We start from the raw sequence: 19,839 nt of genomic DNA on the forward strand, positions 1-19,839 counted from the left end.
AGCTTCAGGATTTCCTGCGGCATCAGTTAGTGCAGTGACTGAGAAATGAGACTTTCATTTCAGAAAGCTCGACTCAGGTCTGCAGTAAAATATGGCATGACACTTTGTGATATCTACTCACTGTGCCCCTGGAAAATTAACCTTCACTTCTAGCTTCTAAAATTCTAAGGATCTATATTATTTATAACTGCCAGTTGTCATGGTACTTAACTAAAAATGTTACCATTGCACATAATTTAACTCGTAGAAATCCCGTATTTCATATTTTAATTTCTATGTTGATAAGCAATTTGTTGCCTACTTTTCTGAAGTTGTATGTAAATGGAGGTAAATGATAGTCCTTCATCTGTGATGCTAAAATGCTAAAGTTTGTTTGCAGACAATGAATGAGCAAACATATTGATGCTTGTGTGTTTCTCTGGGAGTATAAATATTGTTATAAAAAATAAGCTATCACAAAATGTTGTTGTCAAACTGTATTCTCTCACTCCCTCATCTTTAATAAAGCCATCATCATGAATGCAGTAGGTTTGTGCTTAGTTCTCAAATGTCTTGAAACTGTAAAGCTATAACATGGATTCTATATGAAGTCATCATTGTTTTAAGTAATTCTTCCCATAATGTGCTCTTCTACACCCCCACGATTTCTTATTTCTAATGTGTTCTAAGATTAAGATATTTTAAGATTCTTTCAAAAATGTCTCGGGTACTCAGTCACCTGACTGTCAATGAAAATGCAAAAGATTCATGGTCTCTTTTGAAATCAAAGCTTGTACTATGTGGTTTCTTTTGAGAACTTTTTCAGTTGCTGTACAGTGCTGTGATTAACAGAGGTCAATATCAAAACCACATTGGTTTCTTCTGGGTCTTTATAATATTAAAGAACCATTGATCACATGGTTCTTTTCCCTGGTTCCCACATTTGGCCTCCCTTTCACCTTTTAACATGTTGAAATGTGAGATGTTAGTCCTATCAACCATTCCAGAACAAAGCTGATAATCACCATGACTAGATGACACACTCTTAGTTATATGGGGAATTAAGAGAATGTTTAGTCCCTGCTTTCACCAGCTGCTCATACCACTTAATCCCCAGAGGACACAAGTAACAGAAATGCAAAACTTTTATTCACATCTTGGAGGTGGAGGCTGAGCCACAACCTGTGATCCACCTCTCTCCCATACTAGTAACATTCACTTCTGATTTAGTGCAGTGAATATGTTAGTTTGAACTTGCTCCTGAGGTTTCAGCTCAGTTTCAAGTTACAGGAGTCCCTGCTGGTTTCTCTGGTGCACTCTTATGTTTCTGCTTTTTGCTGTTCCTAAGATGATGACCGGATTTGTTTTTAATTAATGGTTCATTGCATTGTGAATCTTGTGCTCAATCTGTGGAATTAATAAATGGAAGCAAAACTAATGAAGAAGGGCATTATTTTCTTTTTCCTCAGGGGAGGGGGAGTGGAAATAGATTATGTGATAAAAAGAAAGAACTAGATGTTATTTTGCAGGTTTAGTGAAAAGATAACACTTTTTTTCATGGATTAAATTGATCCAAGTTGTTTCATTCAGGAGATCTGTTGTAAAGTTTTAACAGGAACCCAATGAATTTTCAATGTGTAGACAAAAGTGGAACTTAAGCTCCAGGGTTAAATGTAGTGTGTGCATGTGTTTGCTTGATGGTGATTTTAGTATACATATTTTTTTTTTCCAGGAGCAATAGATCATTTTTGGTGCATTAAATTGCTCACAAACACTGTATTCAGCTTTTACATGATGTCAATATTATAATTAGTTACTTCAAGTTTGTTTCCGCACCAATATAAAATCAGTATTTCTTTCTTCTTTTTGGTGCTCTAGGAAGCAGTCACGGAAAGACAGAAGATGAAAGCTCCTATTCCCAACTTGATTCTCTTGTATGCTACTCTAACTCAGAGCTTGAAGGTTGTGACCAAAAGGGGATCAGGTAAGTAAATCTTTATCTTTGTGGTTACAATGTGTTTTGGAAAGAAGTGCTTAATATTTGCAAATGTATACTAAGGTGTTGTTATGGTGGTTTGGAACATAGTGAAGTGGATTTCAAATTCTGCAGCAAAAAAAATTAGTAGCTTCTCTATATTTTTAGACTATGCCGTGTCATGTGAACTTGATGAAAAAACCAAAAATGTTAGAATCGGATATGTGATGTGAAATCAAGTAACAATTCATCTGCCGAAGGAAAGTTATTCCCAGAACTGTTTAACTTAAAAGACTTTGTTGCAGTCAGTGTTGTTAATGTGAGCTGCTAGATTTATCTGTTTGACTATATACTTTATGATGAAGAATCTCTTGGAAATGGAGATCATGCAGTTTTGGTTTAGGCTGCTGATTTTTGTAATAAAACAAATAGATCAAGCACATTAAATTTAATAACCATGAAAAGTGAACAGCAAAATGTGTTTTTGAAAGGGCTACCTGATACATGCTTGAAGAGTTTAATTCAGCAAAGAAAATACAAGCAGTTTTTCAGAAACCAAGCAGAGGGTGACATGTTTACCAAACATCTTTCATACTGTTACTATAGATGAATTATCTTCATATGTAAATGAAGTGAACACCAATACTGAGACGGTTGGGTGGTTTTGGGTTCGTTTTTTGTCTGTCACCCTGAAATTCTAATTTTCCCCTCTTTCACTTTTGGATAAAGAAAAAATTATAGGGTACTACTTCTGCAAACTGTCTTGCTTTATGGCACTGAAGGACACTAAAACTTTGATGGAAGTCTTACTCCCATGTTGATGGAATTAGTTAATTAGGTTTGTTACTAGTCATTTTCCTTTTTTCATTGGAGTGTTTTAGGTAGCTTTTGTGGTACTATTCCAGAAGTCTGGCTCTGATTTCTTTTTGTATTTTTTTAAAATCTGTTTCCAACAAGTTGGTTGGTAGCTGTTGTAAACTGGTGCTTAGGGAGGACACAATTCTTCTATACATTTTGGGCAACAGCTTAAATCATATCTTGTATTGTCAATGGAATGTATTTGTAACATTATGAAACTGATTGTCTCCAATATTTTAGTGACTGGAAATGTAGATGGAGGGGAGGCAAATAAGATGTACCACTATAAAGTAAGGTATTCCTCAACCAAAACTTGAGATTAAAATATATTTGGGGTTATTTAAACTCAGGAAAGCTGGAATATATGGACTGATTCCTCTGATTAACCAATGCAAAGAAAAGTGGTAAATATACATTTTAATTTCTGCTTGGGAAAGTAATATAATTGCTGTCCAGCAAAAGAAAGAACATACAGTACTTTTTAAGATGTAAAGAATGTGTTCTCATCCTGATGCTGTAATGAAAAGGGAAAACTGTAATGGAAGTCTTTGGATCATACGTTACTGTAGCATGGGGTTCTTGGTGTTTTCCCGTGAGATCCGCTTACCCTGTGTGGTACCACCAAGAGGGCTGTTTGTCATACCGTATGTGCGCAAAGGAAAAATCTCTGATTTACTGAAATCTCAGATCTTGCTGCCTTTGGTCATGTAGACTTGAAGAACTTCCACAGAAGCAGGTGGAATGTAGTAACATGTGTGATGCTGCTTGGTTTGTTTATGTTGTTGTTCTTTGGTTTGTTTTTTTCCTCCCTTGGGTGCTTGGGAGGCCTATTTTGCAATCCTGAAGTGTTTCAACAGAGAAAACCTTATTTATTTTAACAGAAGTTTTAGCAAAATAAGATTCACTTATCTGTAATATGAAAACAGAAATGGTTTCCTAAAACTAATGCAACTTATAATTGGAAGTAGGAAAAAAAATCAACTTAGAAAATAGACCTTTAGTTTTATGTGAACATGTTAACCAGAAGCAGATGATGGTGAGGACATGGTTTATGTCTCTTTAGTCAGTTCCACTTGTGAGTTCGCTTTGTCCTTGAAATATCAGCATTAAAGTAAAATGAATAGGAAAATAAATATGTTTGTATATTTTTATACTTAGAAGATGTTATAATTACAAATATGGATTAGTAGTATCCACCTTTTAGAGATGTGTTGCTTTTATGTACTTCCTCCTCTGTCATGAATTAGAGGAATGTATTCGAAGTAAAGAAGCTGTTGCATCAATATGCTAAATAACTGTCTTAATTGTGACTTACTCCTTCTAATTCACTTTTGTTGAGCTTATTTCTAAGTACCAAACATGAACTTGTGTTCTTTATATATTTAGCTTCAGTATTTTATGTTAAAAAGAGATCTATCCTTGGACATACATCTTTTCTATACTGTCAGTTGGATTTTTCCTGCTAGAGTACTTCAGCTCTCTTCTTTTGTAAGTTTTTATCAGCTGTGCTAAAAAGATAGTGATTAATAAAAGTATGAGTTTCTCCATCTGGTAGAATTACATTTCCAACCACTTCTCTGATCTGTCAAGAACATGAAAACCTACCTTCAGAAAGTCAGTGAGGATTCACAGCATGCCAAAAATGTGGAATAATTTATAGGCTCAAATTCTGGTTTTATTTCTAAAAATGGATAACAATTCCAACTGTCTGTTGGCTTTCAGGACTGAAGTTATATCAAATAATTAGCTATATATGTAAACAATTAGGATCAATATAGTATTCTTTGTGTTGATTGAAAAGCAGAGTAAAAAACATCACAAGAGAAAGCTTAGGTTGTGCTGCATTGGATTAAATATCTGATCATGAGAGCTGTCATTATGCAAAGCACTTAAATGACATTACTTAAAGGCAGTCCTTGAATCTTTCTACCACTGTGTGCTATTCATCAGTTAAATATAATAATACAGGGTATAAAGGGAAGCATATTAATCAAATTTTACATTAGCAGGAAAACATGCTTTAAATTAGCTTGCTCACAGCTGTGTGACGTACCTGTTTAACACTTTATCTTGTATGTATGATTCTGTTCCTATCTGACAGAAGATACATCTTTTTTTTTCCAGTTAATGTTTTAAATAATTTCTGTAATACAATGAACAGTTTCAAATTACTCTTTAACATAGAATGGATTTATTTTACATTTAGAGCATGTAATAACTGTTTGTTACATAAGAATGGCTGGATGAGCAGTTCCAGTAACAATTCCATTAATAAATGCAAATTATGCAAGAAACTTCTTCCTATATCCATGTATGTGAAAACTAAATTAGACTTAAGCACACCTAATCTTTCCCTGTCAATTATAGTTGAATGCACAACACCTACAAGTTGTAATGCCTTCTCAAGCAAGAAAGAAAAGATCCTTTGCCTTAAGCCTTGCCTTTCCAACCACTGACTTCAGAGTAGATGTAATTGTTGTTAACTGGGTATTTTAGGTATTTGGTGAAATCCCGGTGAACTTCTGGAGAGGCTTCAGAGCCTGCAACAGTAACTGCAAAGATGAACTTTCATTTGTCACATAATGGATATCAGATGTGATCTGCTAAATGGGAAGATGACTCTTGCACTACTTCTTGGCCTTTGAAATATCTCAAAGCATCTTGCTTCATGAAACAGTTCCTCTGTTAAAGCCTACACATTTTGATTTTGTTCAGCACGTGGTTTTACTGGAATTGGATTAAACCTCAAAAGCATAGGAAATAATGCCTGTTTTTTAGTGTGCTGTGAAACTTCATATAAATTTACAATATACCTAAAAAGTGCATAGATTTACTTTTTGTGCAGTCCACTGAGTGTTACTCAATGCAGTCCTTGATAGTATTTTGAGAACTTTATGGTAATGCAGTTCTAAATGTTTTCCTTTCAGTGATTTTTTTTTTTCCTGAAATTTTCCTGTTTCATAGTTTGAACTAAATTGTGGATTTTTTTTTAACCCATGTGGTTTTTCATCCTTAAACTCAGGTTTCTTAAAGTCTGTTCTTTTCAGGTTGAGTGGTATTTGATCACTTGTGGTGAATAGAGTTTTTACTTATGAATTATTTAATATTCATCAAAGAGGAAGTAGGTTAGGAAGGAGCCTCATGCTGATCCATACAGATTTTTTTCCCTGTAACATGTATGTTAAATAGAATACTTGAACACTGCATTGCCATCTGGTGGTTTTTTCCAAGGATGCTGAATACACAATGCAAATTAATTTTTTTTTGTTAAAAAAAAAAATCTGCTAAAAGGGAGAATGGGGGGAAAAGTATGCAAAAACATTTTTTTAAATTACATTAAGAATTATAACTTGATTAGTACAATTAGACAGTATTAGCGTAGTGGCATTTTATACACTCATATTGCCTAATAGCAAGCTGGTGTTGCCTTGTATCAAAAAAAAGTGAGAGTTGTTATTACTGTCTGTAGTTCTCTGTTTTTCTACAGATTATTATACCTTATGAGTTAATATTTGGTGTTCAGTTCTGCTATTGTGAATGGAAATTTTCTAGGTCAAATTTATTCTGTGATGGAATAATTTAACTGGAAGGACATTCTTTCCAGTGGTGGGGTATTAGGATATGTATGAGATGCTTCGCATCATTATGATGAGATTGAAGTCTATAGATATATCTTGTCAGGTAGCAGAAGATTACTTCTCTTCTTAATGTCTAGTATTTCTGTGCCTTAGCTATTATGAATGAATATGGGTGGTTCTAGTTGTATGGAAGATAAACATTATGAAAAAAGGAAGTAAAGAGCTTTGATGTTGTCATGTTGCTATTTCTGAATTTTAGTTTGTAGGAGCAAAATACTAATTTTAACTAGGTAAAAATAATTCAAGATTTTTTTTGGTTCTAAAACGAGTGGAATTTTGAGGAACAGACTGGAAATATATAGTAGAAATCTCAAGTAGTTATTTTCTTTGATAAATTCTATACCCTTTAAGAACTATAAGCAGACATTTTTCTAAATTATGGCTCTCTGAATTTGTGTGAATTATTTCTCATGTAAGAATAAGTATATTTTAGAGCATAATATCAGATGTATAAAGGATATCTCTGCACAAACAAGACAGTTCTTCAAAAACATTTTTTAACTGGAAAAGGAACACGTGACCTGTGCAATGTAGGCCTTAACATCAACAAAGCCAAGATTTTACACCTCATGACAAATGTCATAATGAGAGCTCAGTAATTCATTTAAAAAAAAAAAATCTTCATCTATGCTATATATAAGGAATATACCTACAGAAGTCAAGACAGTTTGAGAACTCTTTTTCAGATAGGAAGAATTTTTGAATTTAGTTTACTTGTTTGTACCTAATAATTGAATTGTCACTATTTTGCAGAAAATAATTTAATATCTATATATAGAATCCAGCTTACGTGGCAAAAACACTTTGAGAAATTGCACACAATTAAGTGCTGAGGCTTAGCAAAGGTCTGGTACCCAGTATTTGAGTATTTGTAGTTTTTATTTATTTTTTATAACCCTCTGGGTGAGACTTGGTGTCCTAAGTGCATAGTACTACATCGATCATCTTATTCTTCCTAGTGTCTTTCCTTCAGTGGTGCCATTCTTTTTTTCATTCTGCCTGTGTTTTGATTGCCTAAGTATTTTCTTTTTGGATTGTTGTCAAAAGGTAATTAGTTGATGAATGTCATATTGGATCTGATATGTGTTGAATAGTAATTGGATGGTTCAAAAAATAAATGGATAGGCATATATCTGTTCTTTTTCTTACACAATTTGTAGGCAGAACACTCACATATACAGTACTCCAAGTACACTGAGCTTGGAGCAAAGCATTTACAGCAATTAAAGGATATGCTTCTTGTAAGCAATAGGAGTTTGTGTCAATTGATATTAATGGCCCCTAGCTGTTGTTTTCACTCTGTTACAGAATGTTAGTTTTCCATTATTAATTGATGAGGCTTGTGGCTTTTTGGGTGGTTACACAGAACCTGAAATAATAGTTAGAGTCTATCTATGTCTATCTGATGTACAAGATTAACTTCTATGAGCAAGGATTTTTTTAAGTTGGAACAATTAAGACTACTGTTATTACAGTGAAAACCCTTTGCTGTTTCTCTGTTTGGTGACAAGAAGCAAAAGTATAGTGAAAGTCAGTCCTAAGCAAAGATGTATGTACCTTTTTTATTTCATTGAGGGGATGGGAATATTTTTGCATTGTGACCTGATTAAGTGAACCTTACTTCATATGAGAATTGTTTCAAAACACTCATTTTGAATTGGTATATAAATATGCAGCCTTGTTTGTGGTTGTAGCTGTGGGACTGAATGGCGAAAAATGGTGAAACATTTTTCTTTTTGAGGGAGAACAGAAAGATGAGGGGAAGCAGTTAAAACCACGATGGAGATACCTTGTTGTTCGTTCTCAGGCAACTTTCTTATGTCCTGACCTATTCATTCATTCCATATTGATTTTAACACTAATATTCTTCCACATTTTATCCTAAGAATAAAAGATGCTTTTGTTTCCTTTTTGCACCCTTTTTGTTCCAATTTAAAGATGGTTGTTCCTCCCCGTTTTAATGTGTAGTAGAAATTCAGTAAGGTTTATTTTTAATGTTAAAACCTTTTCTTTGTAGTTGAACAGTGAATTGACTGAGTGTATCCACTTTCTTGGATTTTGCCTAATTATAAGGCATACACCTTGTATAGTGTGTGTCAGTGGGGGAGGGTGTTATTTGCTTTCTTACTTGCACACTTCTTATAAAGATAGAAAATCTTCAACAACAGTATGCCTAAATATATAGTAATGGGGTCAATGGAGATGAATGATGCCTTCTGCCTGCTGGGAGGGAGGTCTAGATGATCTAGAGATGTGAAGACTGTGTAAATGCTCTGTCCCCTTAAATGCTTTCACTCTGTCCTGAACTTTTGCTGTCTGACAGAACCGTGAGGCCTCCTGGAATTAATATAGCCCACAGAAAAGTGTTGTGACTTGCTATTTCTACGTGGACTCAGGATGTTAAGAGCCATTAGTGTCCTTGAGCACCTTATTTAGACAGCAAAAGTATCTGTATCCCCATCCTGCAGCCATTTCTGGAAAAGCCGTTTATGCCAGTTTTGACATGATCCTCACCACCTTTCTTAACTTATGAAGGAAAAAACCCACCTAATTATTGTTAGGAGAAAAGCATGACTTGCTTTTTGTGAATCAAGGAATACTGGAAGAAAGTAGGAGTTAATTGTTAACTTATTTAGTAACATTTTGCATATTCAGGGAATTAAAGGGTTCCTTTAGTATATGATTTTGAACCTGTTTTTTTGTCTATGCTAACTGTATGTGGGAAGTGTGTATTTTTCTTTAAAAGAATAATCTTTTACAATACCGCATGTTTCTAGCTACAGAATGTTGCATGTGTAGCATTGCTATGGAGTGATTTTCAATGTATAGTTTTAATTTGAAAAACCCTGAAGAATAATCTTGTTGGAAAGAATACTAGTTTCGCTGGTGAGCTTAAGCAGATGCTTGGCCATGGGGATGGTTCAGCTCCAATGGTCTCTGTTTTTTTAAGCTAAGGACACTGTTCAATATGTCAAATGAACAGCAATGATGCGGATTGTTTACTATAGAGGGGGTGGGAGCTATAGTATAAAGAAAGAAGGAAACAGAATTCTGTGCTGCTAGAGGATTTGAGCAATAAGGAATGATTGCATTGGAAGCATAAATCCTTTGTGACATGTTACTTACTTTGGAGGCACTATGAAAGCAGTAACTGTTACTTGTCCTGTGAGCATTTATGAACAGGATGGCTGGCATTTTAAAAATAGTTATATGACCTTTTGTTGTTGCTAGGATCCATACTGATACTTTTCAGAGTCCTGGGAGATGGTGAATAATACCACAGTATGTGAAAAGACTGTCTTTGCGGTAGCAAAGGGTCAATGTTTTATAGTGCGCAATACATATTAAGAAATGACTAATGATAGTAAAGGAGACAAAGCAAAATCTAAAGCCAAAAGGACAGTAATAGATATTCTTACATAGTTCGGTCATTGAATTTTAGTAGCTGTTTAGAATGACTCTCTGCTTCCACAGTCCCTATTTTCCCTGAGGAATGGTTAGTGGTTGTTTCACTGATTGGCATCTGATGGCAAATGGCCTAGAAGATGTAAAAGAACAAGTGACCTTTGATCAGAAATAGCTGTTGCAGAAGATTTATTTATTTGAATATTATGCTGTCAATTTTGTGTAGAGTAATGACTGTGGAGAATAAGGAGACAAAAACTCAAGGACAAGTGATGACTGTCTGATAGACTTGTCTTTTTTTTATTTAACTGTACTCAGTTGTGAAATATTATTAAAATACAGAAATAAGAGCTGTGATAATAAGTGTGCCCATTAGAATATGTTTTGTTGCTACATGTAAAGCAAATTAAAATTGATTAAATCTGTCCTAGATTAAAATACTTACTGAGTTGTTCTTTCTGAAAGATGGAGGGAGAAAGTGCTGTCAGTGCTGCATACACGGATATGTGGGAAGTAACTTTGCATGAAAAGAGAAGGTCGTCCTTTATATTGCAGTACTGAAATCTTCTGCCATTCTTGCTCAAGCTTGTTTTTGCTCTTATGGTCTTTATTTCAAGACCATGGAAAAATGAGTGTATGTAATGTGTGTTTTACTGTTCCCTTGCCACCTCACATTTAGCCATAGCTAATATCCTTGATAATACAAGAAACATAGTATTTTCTTACGGTAAAAGTAATTGGCTAATAGTAGGAATGCTACCTTCATGCACTTTTATATAATTCACTGATTTTTTTTTTAGTGAGGTTTGTCATAGTAGGTAGAACAAAGGCAGTGACATGGGATATTAAAAATTAAAGAGCAGGCCATAAAGTCAACAACTCTCAAGAAAACCAGCAACATACATGGGTTGTCCAGATGATAAGAGTGCAGCCTGAAGTAAAGCTGTTACTATTTTTTTAAGTACAAGGTTGGCTTGTCTGAAACTCCAAATTTTCTGCTGAATGTCATTTGCCATATAACCCAGAGTGAATCCTGAAGGTAAAACAGACGGACAAGGAGCAATGCAAAATCTCTATATATGTATGCATAGGTATCTGTGCTATGAGGGAAGGCTCAATTCCTTCCTAGGGATCATGGAGCCTATATAGATGTTGTTAAGCTGTTGCATAGGGGGATTGCCTGGGTGCAGCACAGCAAAGGTGGATGGAAAACACGGAACAATACTGTCAAACTGAGCCCTTTCTAATCAAATAGATTGAGCCAAGTATGACAAGGAGTCAAGCTGCCTTTTCTAGGAGTGACTAATGCATACCTTGTGGCCTCCTGGAGGCCAGCAAATGCCCTGCTTTCATTCTGCTGACTGTGCCAGGCCACTTTAAGCACTCGGCAACAAAATCACTTTTTCATATTGTAGGTTTATTTTTGCCATTGGCAGTGTTTTAAATATAATATATTTTTATAATTTGAGACAGAAAAAAAATCAGCAGTTTTTAAGCTTTGTATTTTTCTAGGAAATTGAATAAGGGTCAGTAATAGAATATTCTGGTTAGGTAATAAAATTTTTTGGAAACAATTATTCAGCAGAATAGCAAGCTTTCAAATATACATGCATTCATTTTATAGTATACTACTTGCTGTGAAGTTTTAGCAAAATGGGGCTATTAACAGATCAAGTAGGAAACTTAAAATAGTCTGGGAAGAAATCGTGGCAAACCATGTTTCTCAGAAAATGCAGTTTTATTGGGAAAAGTAGCTGTCATGTCAAGGAGAGGAGGAACAAATTGCTTCTGGTTTGATAGAAACAATAGGAATGATAGAATAAGATGGCTTATATTTTTTTAATTGTAATAATTTTTCTATATATTTGAAATGCATTCCATAAAAACCACTTGAAAATAATTCATAAGATTTGTGGTAAGGAAAACACCTATTACTTCTCAAATTTTCTAAGAAGACAAATCCATGACAAACATAGTTCAGTCTGTTAATAAATTTTATTGATTCTCTTGAAATAGCCACCAACTGTTACTATTATCTGAACTTTTTTTTTACAATTTTTGGACAGGATGTCATTAACAACCTAAAAGTTTATCAATGTAAGAGTTTACTACTACAGTACATCAAAATACAAGAGGTCATTGCCCCACCCCCCAGAAAAAAAGACTTTGTGCTATAAAAAGCAGAGGACAATTTTTAGGAGGTAATGCAGTGATTGAATTCCAGCGCGATTACACTTTTACAGTGCCTAGAGAAGCTGTTAACTCTCCTTCACAGTAAGATTTGCCTCAAAAGCAGCTGTCCTTGCTATCATGTGACTGGTGTCATGCTCTCTGTAATTCAGGCAGACTTAAAAGAATTGAAATTTTATTCATGTTTAACTAGGTGGACTGCTTCATTCATGATTTTGTTTCACTTTGTCACTGTTAAGTAATGCATGTGTAATAAATCTGCATTTCAAAATAGGTCATGCTATTCTCATACATGTACAAAGCCAGAATGTTTTGTGTGTGTTTGGCATTGAAGACAGTTATGTTAAAATGCTGCTGTTGATACCAAATCTAGAGTAGGTGCTGCACTTAAGATTCATGATAGCTCATACCTACAAATGCTATTGTTTTCAGTGGGGAGAATCAGTCATTCATTTCAAACTGCTTGAACAAGACCATTCAGCAGAGCTGCTTTCTCACCATCAATGTATTGTGTGTTTGAAATAACTAAAATTTTCCTTTCTGCTAAGTCTAGCCATGAGATCAAAAGTCCTGTGCTAAGTCTCCAGAATTAATAACTTTGGGGAGAGACGAGGCTTGATGTTTTGTTTGTTTGTTTGAGTTTAGTTATTCTCTGTGACTCAGTCTTTCACTAAAAGCGAGATGAGGAAAAAATGCATGTTCCATGGTACTTTAAGACTTTTTCCCATTTCCTTCCTTCAGTATAGACACACAAGTTGAAACATGTAACAAGGTATGGTAGTTGCCCATCACTGAACAGCAAATTGTTAGATGTTCCTGGGCAGAGAAACCTAAGAAAGGGCTTAAAAGCTGGTTTTCTGTGCCAAGATGTATTCATCAACTTCAAGGTTTTGACAATTGTGATCAATAGAAAGAGGCCTCTGTCTCCTGCACGTAATTTCCTACATAGCTGTAGACAGTGCAACAACTGTCCTCTTCAAAAACGTTGCTGTTGAGGATTTTATGTCCAAGTTCTGAATTCTGTCAAGCAGAACTTCAATTTTATTTAAACTGAAAATCACAGGAATCTAGTTTTCTGATAGGCAGTTGCAGCTGTTAGCAATATATAGAAACTCTTGGAAGTGAATTACTGTGACACACTGTGCCATGTAATTTTACAAGTATCTGATTCTCTGTTTGCTTACATCAAAGCTGCTTTGTTACACTCTGAAAACTTTGCAGTTCCTTTCTTTTTCTACCTGCAGTTATTAAAATAATTGAATTTAATTTCTGTTTTATTAGGTTGATTTCATTAATAAGTTCATGGAGAATAGCTCTTTATTTTCTCTCCCATTTGCCTGATCTTAATTTCTAGGCCAAATTTAGTATGAAGGCTTTAAATCTTGTCTCTCTTATGGGGAAAGGTCAGGCATCAAGTTCCATCACACTCTAGAGAGCATAGTAATGTGTTATGTATGCTTTGTTCACAGTCTTTTGCTGCTGTGATGAATTCTCAATGACAAGTCACATGTGAGAGTAATTTCTGTTTACATTTGCTTCAGTCAAAGCAAAGGTGAACTTCTTGCTTTTTTCCCCCTTCTCGAAGACCTCTTTCTTTTTTTGCTGGGCTTTATTGTGTGTTTCTGGATTATTTTGGGGGTTGGATTTCTTTTTTATTATAGTTAGTTTGGGTATAAGTAGTACAGTGCTGTATATTTTGTCATTTTGGGGGGAAACTGTAATACCTGCTGAACAAGTCTCTGACTTAGAGGAGCATAATAACCTAATCTAAATACAAATGATTAAAGTTGTTTGTGTATATGAAAATAAACAAATACGGAGTTGATAATTTCCATTTGAATGAGGTAAAAATGGAGAAAATATTTATTCTACCACAAATTACTTTTAGCTACTGTTAAATCTGAAGTTTGTAATTTTATAACTTTACTGAAATAGTAGCATAGCAGGTTCTTGTGTAATGTTACTTTTTAAATTTTGTACATTTTGTACTTGTGATGGTTAGTTCCACATAAAGATGCATCTTCCCTCCAAAACACATAGGAAAACAGTTGTCTTATACCTATTGGTAAATTATGCATACTGTGTAGCTTTCAGTCCTGAACCTGAAGTAATGAATAACAGAAATTCACACAGCAAGATTTAGGACAAAAAGATAAGATACACAAACAGCAAATATTCTGAGAAAGAGGCTTCACAAAGATAAATAATTTTTTCAGTCATTGTTGACCTTTTAATGTTTTTTGCAGATGGCATGGTAGATTATCCATTACCCTTTTTTTCACATATGTTTGGTTATTTAGCTTTTTATTTTAATAGATGCAGACTCATTTAATTACCATGAACCTTTTTACTTAGGTCTGTTTTTATTGTAATAAGTTGGATCTCTTTACTAAGATTAGATAAATTTTTTAAGTATAACTTCAGTAGGATCGTTTTATAGTTGGTTAGTTAACCTGAGCAAGAGGTCCACATTTTGACCCTGAGGATTTTTTTTCTAATGCTTGTTAGGAATTTTACATTGACACATTGATCACTATTCGATGCATTCCAATTTTCAACCTAATAAAGCTGAAAACATCTTTAAACATTTTGAAAGACTGCAACTGTGATTATACCTACTTTTAGGTAAGAAAAAATAGCATGCAAAAATGAGGTTGGTTGTTGGTGGGAAGCTGTACAGCTTTTAGTATTTCAGACTACAAGGAGTCATATATCTATATATGCTACTGCTTATATGTTTTATACATATGCATGGCACTTTCATTAAAATAAAAATATTAGTTTTAGTTAGAATCATAGAGTGGTCTGGGTTGTAAGGGACCTTAAAGATCACCTAATTCCAACCCCTCTGCCATGGGCAGGGACACCTTCCACTAGGCCAGGTTGCTCAAAGCCCCATCCAACCTGGCCTTGAACACTGCCAGGGATGGGGCAGCCACAGCCTCTCTGGGCAACCTGTGCCAGTGCCTCACCACCCTCATTGTAAAAAGATTCTTCATGTCCAATCTAAACCTACCCTCTTTTAGTTTAAAACCGTTGCCCCTTATCCTGTCACTGCAGGCCCTGGGAAAAAGTCTCTCTCCATCTTTCTCATCAGCCCCCTTTAAGTACTGGCAGGCTGCAGTAAGGTCTCTCCAGAGCCTTCTCTTCTCGAGGCTGAACGACCCCAACTCTGTCGACCTTTCCTCATAGGAGACTTCTCTGACCATTTTTATGGCCCTCCTCTGGACCTGCTCTCACAGGTCCATGTCTGTCTTATTTTGAGGGCCCCAGAACTGGACGCAGTGTTCCAGGTGGGGTCTCACGAGAGCGGAGTAGAACAGGTGAATCATCTCTTTTGACCTGCTGGCCACATTTCTTTTTATTATTTTCATATATCTTCCCAATATGAGTCACAAAGGTGTTAGAGAGAAAACCAACCTGATGCGTAAGTAAACTATTGGAATACTCTTTGAGAAACTTCTCAAACAAAATAATGTAATGATGCTAACTATATAGAAATATTCCCCAAATTACTAATTTTAAGTAGACTATATCAAATTTTGAAAACCATAAGGATAGGGTTAAACAGCATGATTTAAAGATAGGCCTGTGAGGAAATGCAACTAAATGTGAGACGTAACTGGTGTGGATTTCCTGTGGTACAGTTGTTAGTAGAATAATATTGAAGTGCTTTTTGACTACAAAAGATGATTTTTTTTTTTTAAATTTAGGTGTTTTTGTTGGCGTGAGGAGTTAGTAATGAGCTGAAGCTGGCCAAGTCAAGTAATACTTTTGATTTTTCAGATTTGTAGGATAATTCAGGTTGGAACAGACCTTTGGAGGTCTTGAGTTTAAAGCAGGGTCAGCTCTGAGATCAAGCCAGGTTGCTCAGGGCTTTATCTACATGATGAGTGTTTTAAAACCTCCAGGGATAGAGCTTGCACATATTCTCTGGGGAGTTGACTTAGTTACTTTTGGCCTCTTGCCTTCTGCTAGTGCTCTTCTATTATAAAATGTTCTCTCATCATTCAGAATGAGCTAATGCATGAATTAAAAACTATGCCTGATGTAGACCCCAAAATAAAAAAAAAAACCTAAAAAACCAAGAAAACATGCAAAATTTATTAGTTGATAATAGGCTTGATTGATAACTCATTTGCAGTAAAATACCAAAAAACAATTAATATAAATAAATTAAATTTTTCCTTAAAAAAGCTCTATGATGAAATCAAAAGAGAGAATTTAATATACAATTAGTTCAACTTTCTGCATAATTTGTTTCCATATGTATGCTTTTCTTTTATCTAAACTTTTTGCTTTCTTTTCCTTAGGGCAATTAATTGCTTCTGTTAAAGGCTAGTGGAAATTAAATTCCTGATGTGATTAAAAGCCTGATGGACCACTCCATTTTTTATTTTGTTGACATATAAATGTATTTAATTTCATTGCAATATCTTCAAAATGTATTATATGATATGTGGGGGTTTTAAATAACAATTCTGATTTCTTTTAATATATTAGTAGTTAAGAGTAAGACCTTTGAAACGCACTGTGTGATTGGGAAGAATTCTATAGAATTTTAAAAAATGCCTTAAGTTTTATAATTCTTTTGATCACTAGAATAAATATTTTCCTTTAAATTTGAAGAAGTGTTGCTAGCTCTGGCAATAAAACCTCTACTATCAAAAAACTGTTTTTAAGTTGATACATATCTAGTGTACTAGAATACCTCATTGAAACAATGAATGACACTAATTATTGAGTAACAAGCTCAGGTTTGAATTAGCTAGCTTCTATGACTTTTTTAGAAAGAGGGCAATAATAAGCATCGTTATACTTTGTCCTTTGAAAAAAACCTAACCTAAATAACTACAAAAAAAATGATTTTTTTTTGTATTGGATAGAGATCTTAACTCGTATTACTCCTTTTAATTAGGAAATAGGTACAAAAATACTAAATCACACAATTTCAATCATTCAAAAGGACCCATCCTTATCACCGTAGGAATCCAGCAATAATGTCAAAGTGTCCAGTTATAAGAGCCTACAGCTGCATTAACAGTATTGGTTACTATTGTTTCAGTAAAGCTTCTCTTCATAATTTTTAACAGCACAATGTTACCAGTTATTGTTTTGGGAAATCCATTAGAGCTCTTAATTAAATATGTAAAAAATATTTTTTCATGTAAATTTTAATAACTTACAATGGTACTGTTGTAGCACTGGTTGTTTAAGGATATAGACAAGGAAAGGTTTGTTAGGAAGCACAATATCTTCTATTAGATGAATGGGTGCTTTGTTGAAGAAGGTTGTCTTTGTCACTGTTAGGTCATGTGGGGCAGCAGATCACCTGGAGGAGAGTGTATATATAATGAAGGGGTGTCCTGGAAAACAAAGTAAATTGTTAAGGAGTTAACCCAAATTCAGTGGACACAATGATTAAGCTGGACTATCATGAAACTATTCCATTTCTATAGGGCTTTATAATTCAGAAGTAAACATGTTCAAGTTTACAATTCCTTAGAGCTTTATTACTGTAAGGATGACTTTCCTGTCCCTGAGAAACAAAATTTTCCCAAGCAAAAGCTTGCCTACCTTAAATATTGTGTAATTTATGTTATAGTTACCTGCATCTCCTGCATATAGAGTAAATATTTCTGAACATTATTTTTCTGCACATTATATTTTTGAATATTCTTGTTTTTCTAAAAAAAAAAAAAAATTCTCTACCTACATGCGTAGGGTCCTGTTTTCCAATATATGACTTAAAACTATAGAATTATGCAGACTGTTGGAAACTGTAGGGGAGTGGAGGGACAGAGAAGTTCCAGCATGGTTAGGGATGTTGTCTGTTTCAGATGGGATCAGTGGATAATTTTTTTTCATGGTAAGCACTAAAATGTTTGTAGACCAAATCTCCTTGGCCACAATTGACTTTTCAACAGCATTTTAATCTTTAACTTAAACTTTGCTTTAAAGGGTAGAAAGAGCACTTTTTGGGTCTTCTGAATGGGATGTTCCGGTTTCTAATACCTTCTTCAGGACTCTGCTTGGTATCTATAGGATATAGGTCAAGGTTGGGCCATTGAGACAGTGGTCAGATTCTGTGGGGTTTGCTTTGTTTGTTAGTTTTGCTTGCTTTCTGAGGTTGACATCCAAAGGGAGTAGTGTGTCAGCTCAGAAGCTAATCACAGGTAATTAAATTGATACTTCTATAGCTAAACTCAGAGTCCTAAAGAGGAGTTGAATTGCTTCTGCTGGAAAAAAGAGATAAAGCTCTGGCCAGAGGTAGGAGAGGAGGTGATTTAAAAACAAAAAGACAAACCAAAATGAAAAAGAGAATTCTGAATTCATTTTGTTTTGTGTAACATTCCATTTTCTTCAGTTCCCAAGACAGTTATAGGGCTGTGTCTGGAAAAACACTTTAAAATAAAATACAAAGGTCATAAACAAAACAGTCCTAAAGCAGAGTGGTTCGCATTTAAAGCTGAGATTTCTAACTGGTTTTTAGAAGCATTCAGTTACTGACTTTCAGTCTTGGCTGAAGGCAGCTAGCATGGGATTATGCAGAGGTGAAGCACTCTGAGATGAAGGGAGAGCTGATTTTTTTTAAAAACAAAATCTGGATGAGCATCTTTAAACTTGCCTTGTACTGAATTGCAAGCCCCACACAGAGCATCGCTGGCATGAGTCTGCTTTCACGTATGTGATGAGCCAGCTGCAGGTTTAGAGAGAGGGACACACACAAAGGTGCAGCATTGGTTTGAAGAGATCTCCAAATACAAAGATTTGGAATCTTCCAATCAGTTGTGTGTAACAACCAAGCCATCCTTATTTAAGGTCAGCTACATTAGTGTATTTCAGATATTGGAAGATCTGGGAAATGTTATTTATCCTGAACAAGTAAAAGAAGTAATTTACATAGGGACTTTAGTATAGTTAAACATGGCAATTATAAAATATTTCATGTGGGAATATAAGGAAAATGTTAACTTACCAAATTAGGTACTTCTATGAGGAGTGTGTATTTAAAAAAAAAATAATATTAAAAAAAGCAGAGAACATAAAAATCTCAATCTTTAGTCTACCAAGATAATTTTTTTAGATTTTAATTAAATGTGTGTTAATATTCTTTACCTTTTCCAATGTACTCTTTCCTCCTTTCTGGATACTCACTTGTTTCTATCCAACAATAGCTCTGTCCAACAGTCCAGCTCTTTTGGCAAGTTTCCCCCTTCACTTCTGAGTTGTTATCGAGCTTCTCAACTTGACAATCTCTGTGAATAGAAAGTAATTCCTCTAGTTGCTTTTCAAGATCACTGCTCTTGACAATCAAATTCCTCAAAAATCTTTAGAATACATTCACAACAGACATAAATCTTTTCAGTTTCAAGAAACTCAGTAGATTTCCAGTGAATTGTATGACACTTCATTCTTTTACTTCACAAGAAACAAAATGGCGAATTACTCATCAATTATAGCCCTTAGGGATCATCCATGTATTTTAAAATAGCCTGAACTTTTATATACTTTCTCCCAATAATTGATTCTAGCATTGTATTGCCTTTATTAAGCATAGAAGGTTGCAATAGTTGGATGGAATTATTTCATGATATGCCCTAGAGGCATCAAAATTCAGACACATCTGAGTCACAGCTCCTGTATCATCCTTGCTCTGGGCAAGGAAGGTAGTAATTTGCTGCTGGCCTAATTTTACTAGCATAAAGTTTCCAGTTTCTCCTCTACCATCTCTTCCTATCTGTGTAGCTTCAATTCTCTGGCCATGAAATGCTCCCTGATCCATGCTTTCAA

The 19,839-nt window shown here is 34.7% G+C and overlaps 1 protein-coding gene across 1 annotated transcript in view; it reads left to right on the forward strand.

Moving 5' to 3' along the window:
* Positions 1-1,863: 1,863 nt before the first annotated feature.
* IL1RAPL1 (interleukin 1 receptor accessory protein like 1) overlaps positions 1,864-19,839 on the forward strand; it is a 640,886-nt gene continuing 622,910 nt past the window's right edge. The window contains exon 1 of the mRNA XM_075034677.1: positions 1,864-1,963. Within this exon, the coding sequence (XP_074890778.1) occupies positions 1,882-1,963 (82 nt within the window). The 5' untranslated portion in view covers positions 1,864-1,881. The remainder of the gene's footprint in view (positions 1,964-19,839) is intronic.

Source organism: Buteo buteo, chromosome 8 (assembly GCF_964188355.1).
Source record: "Buteo buteo chromosome 8, bButBut1.hap1.1, whole genome shotgun sequence".
In the NCBI taxonomy this organism is placed as follows: Eukaryota; Metazoa; Chordata; class Aves; order Accipitriformes; family Accipitridae; genus Buteo; species Buteo buteo.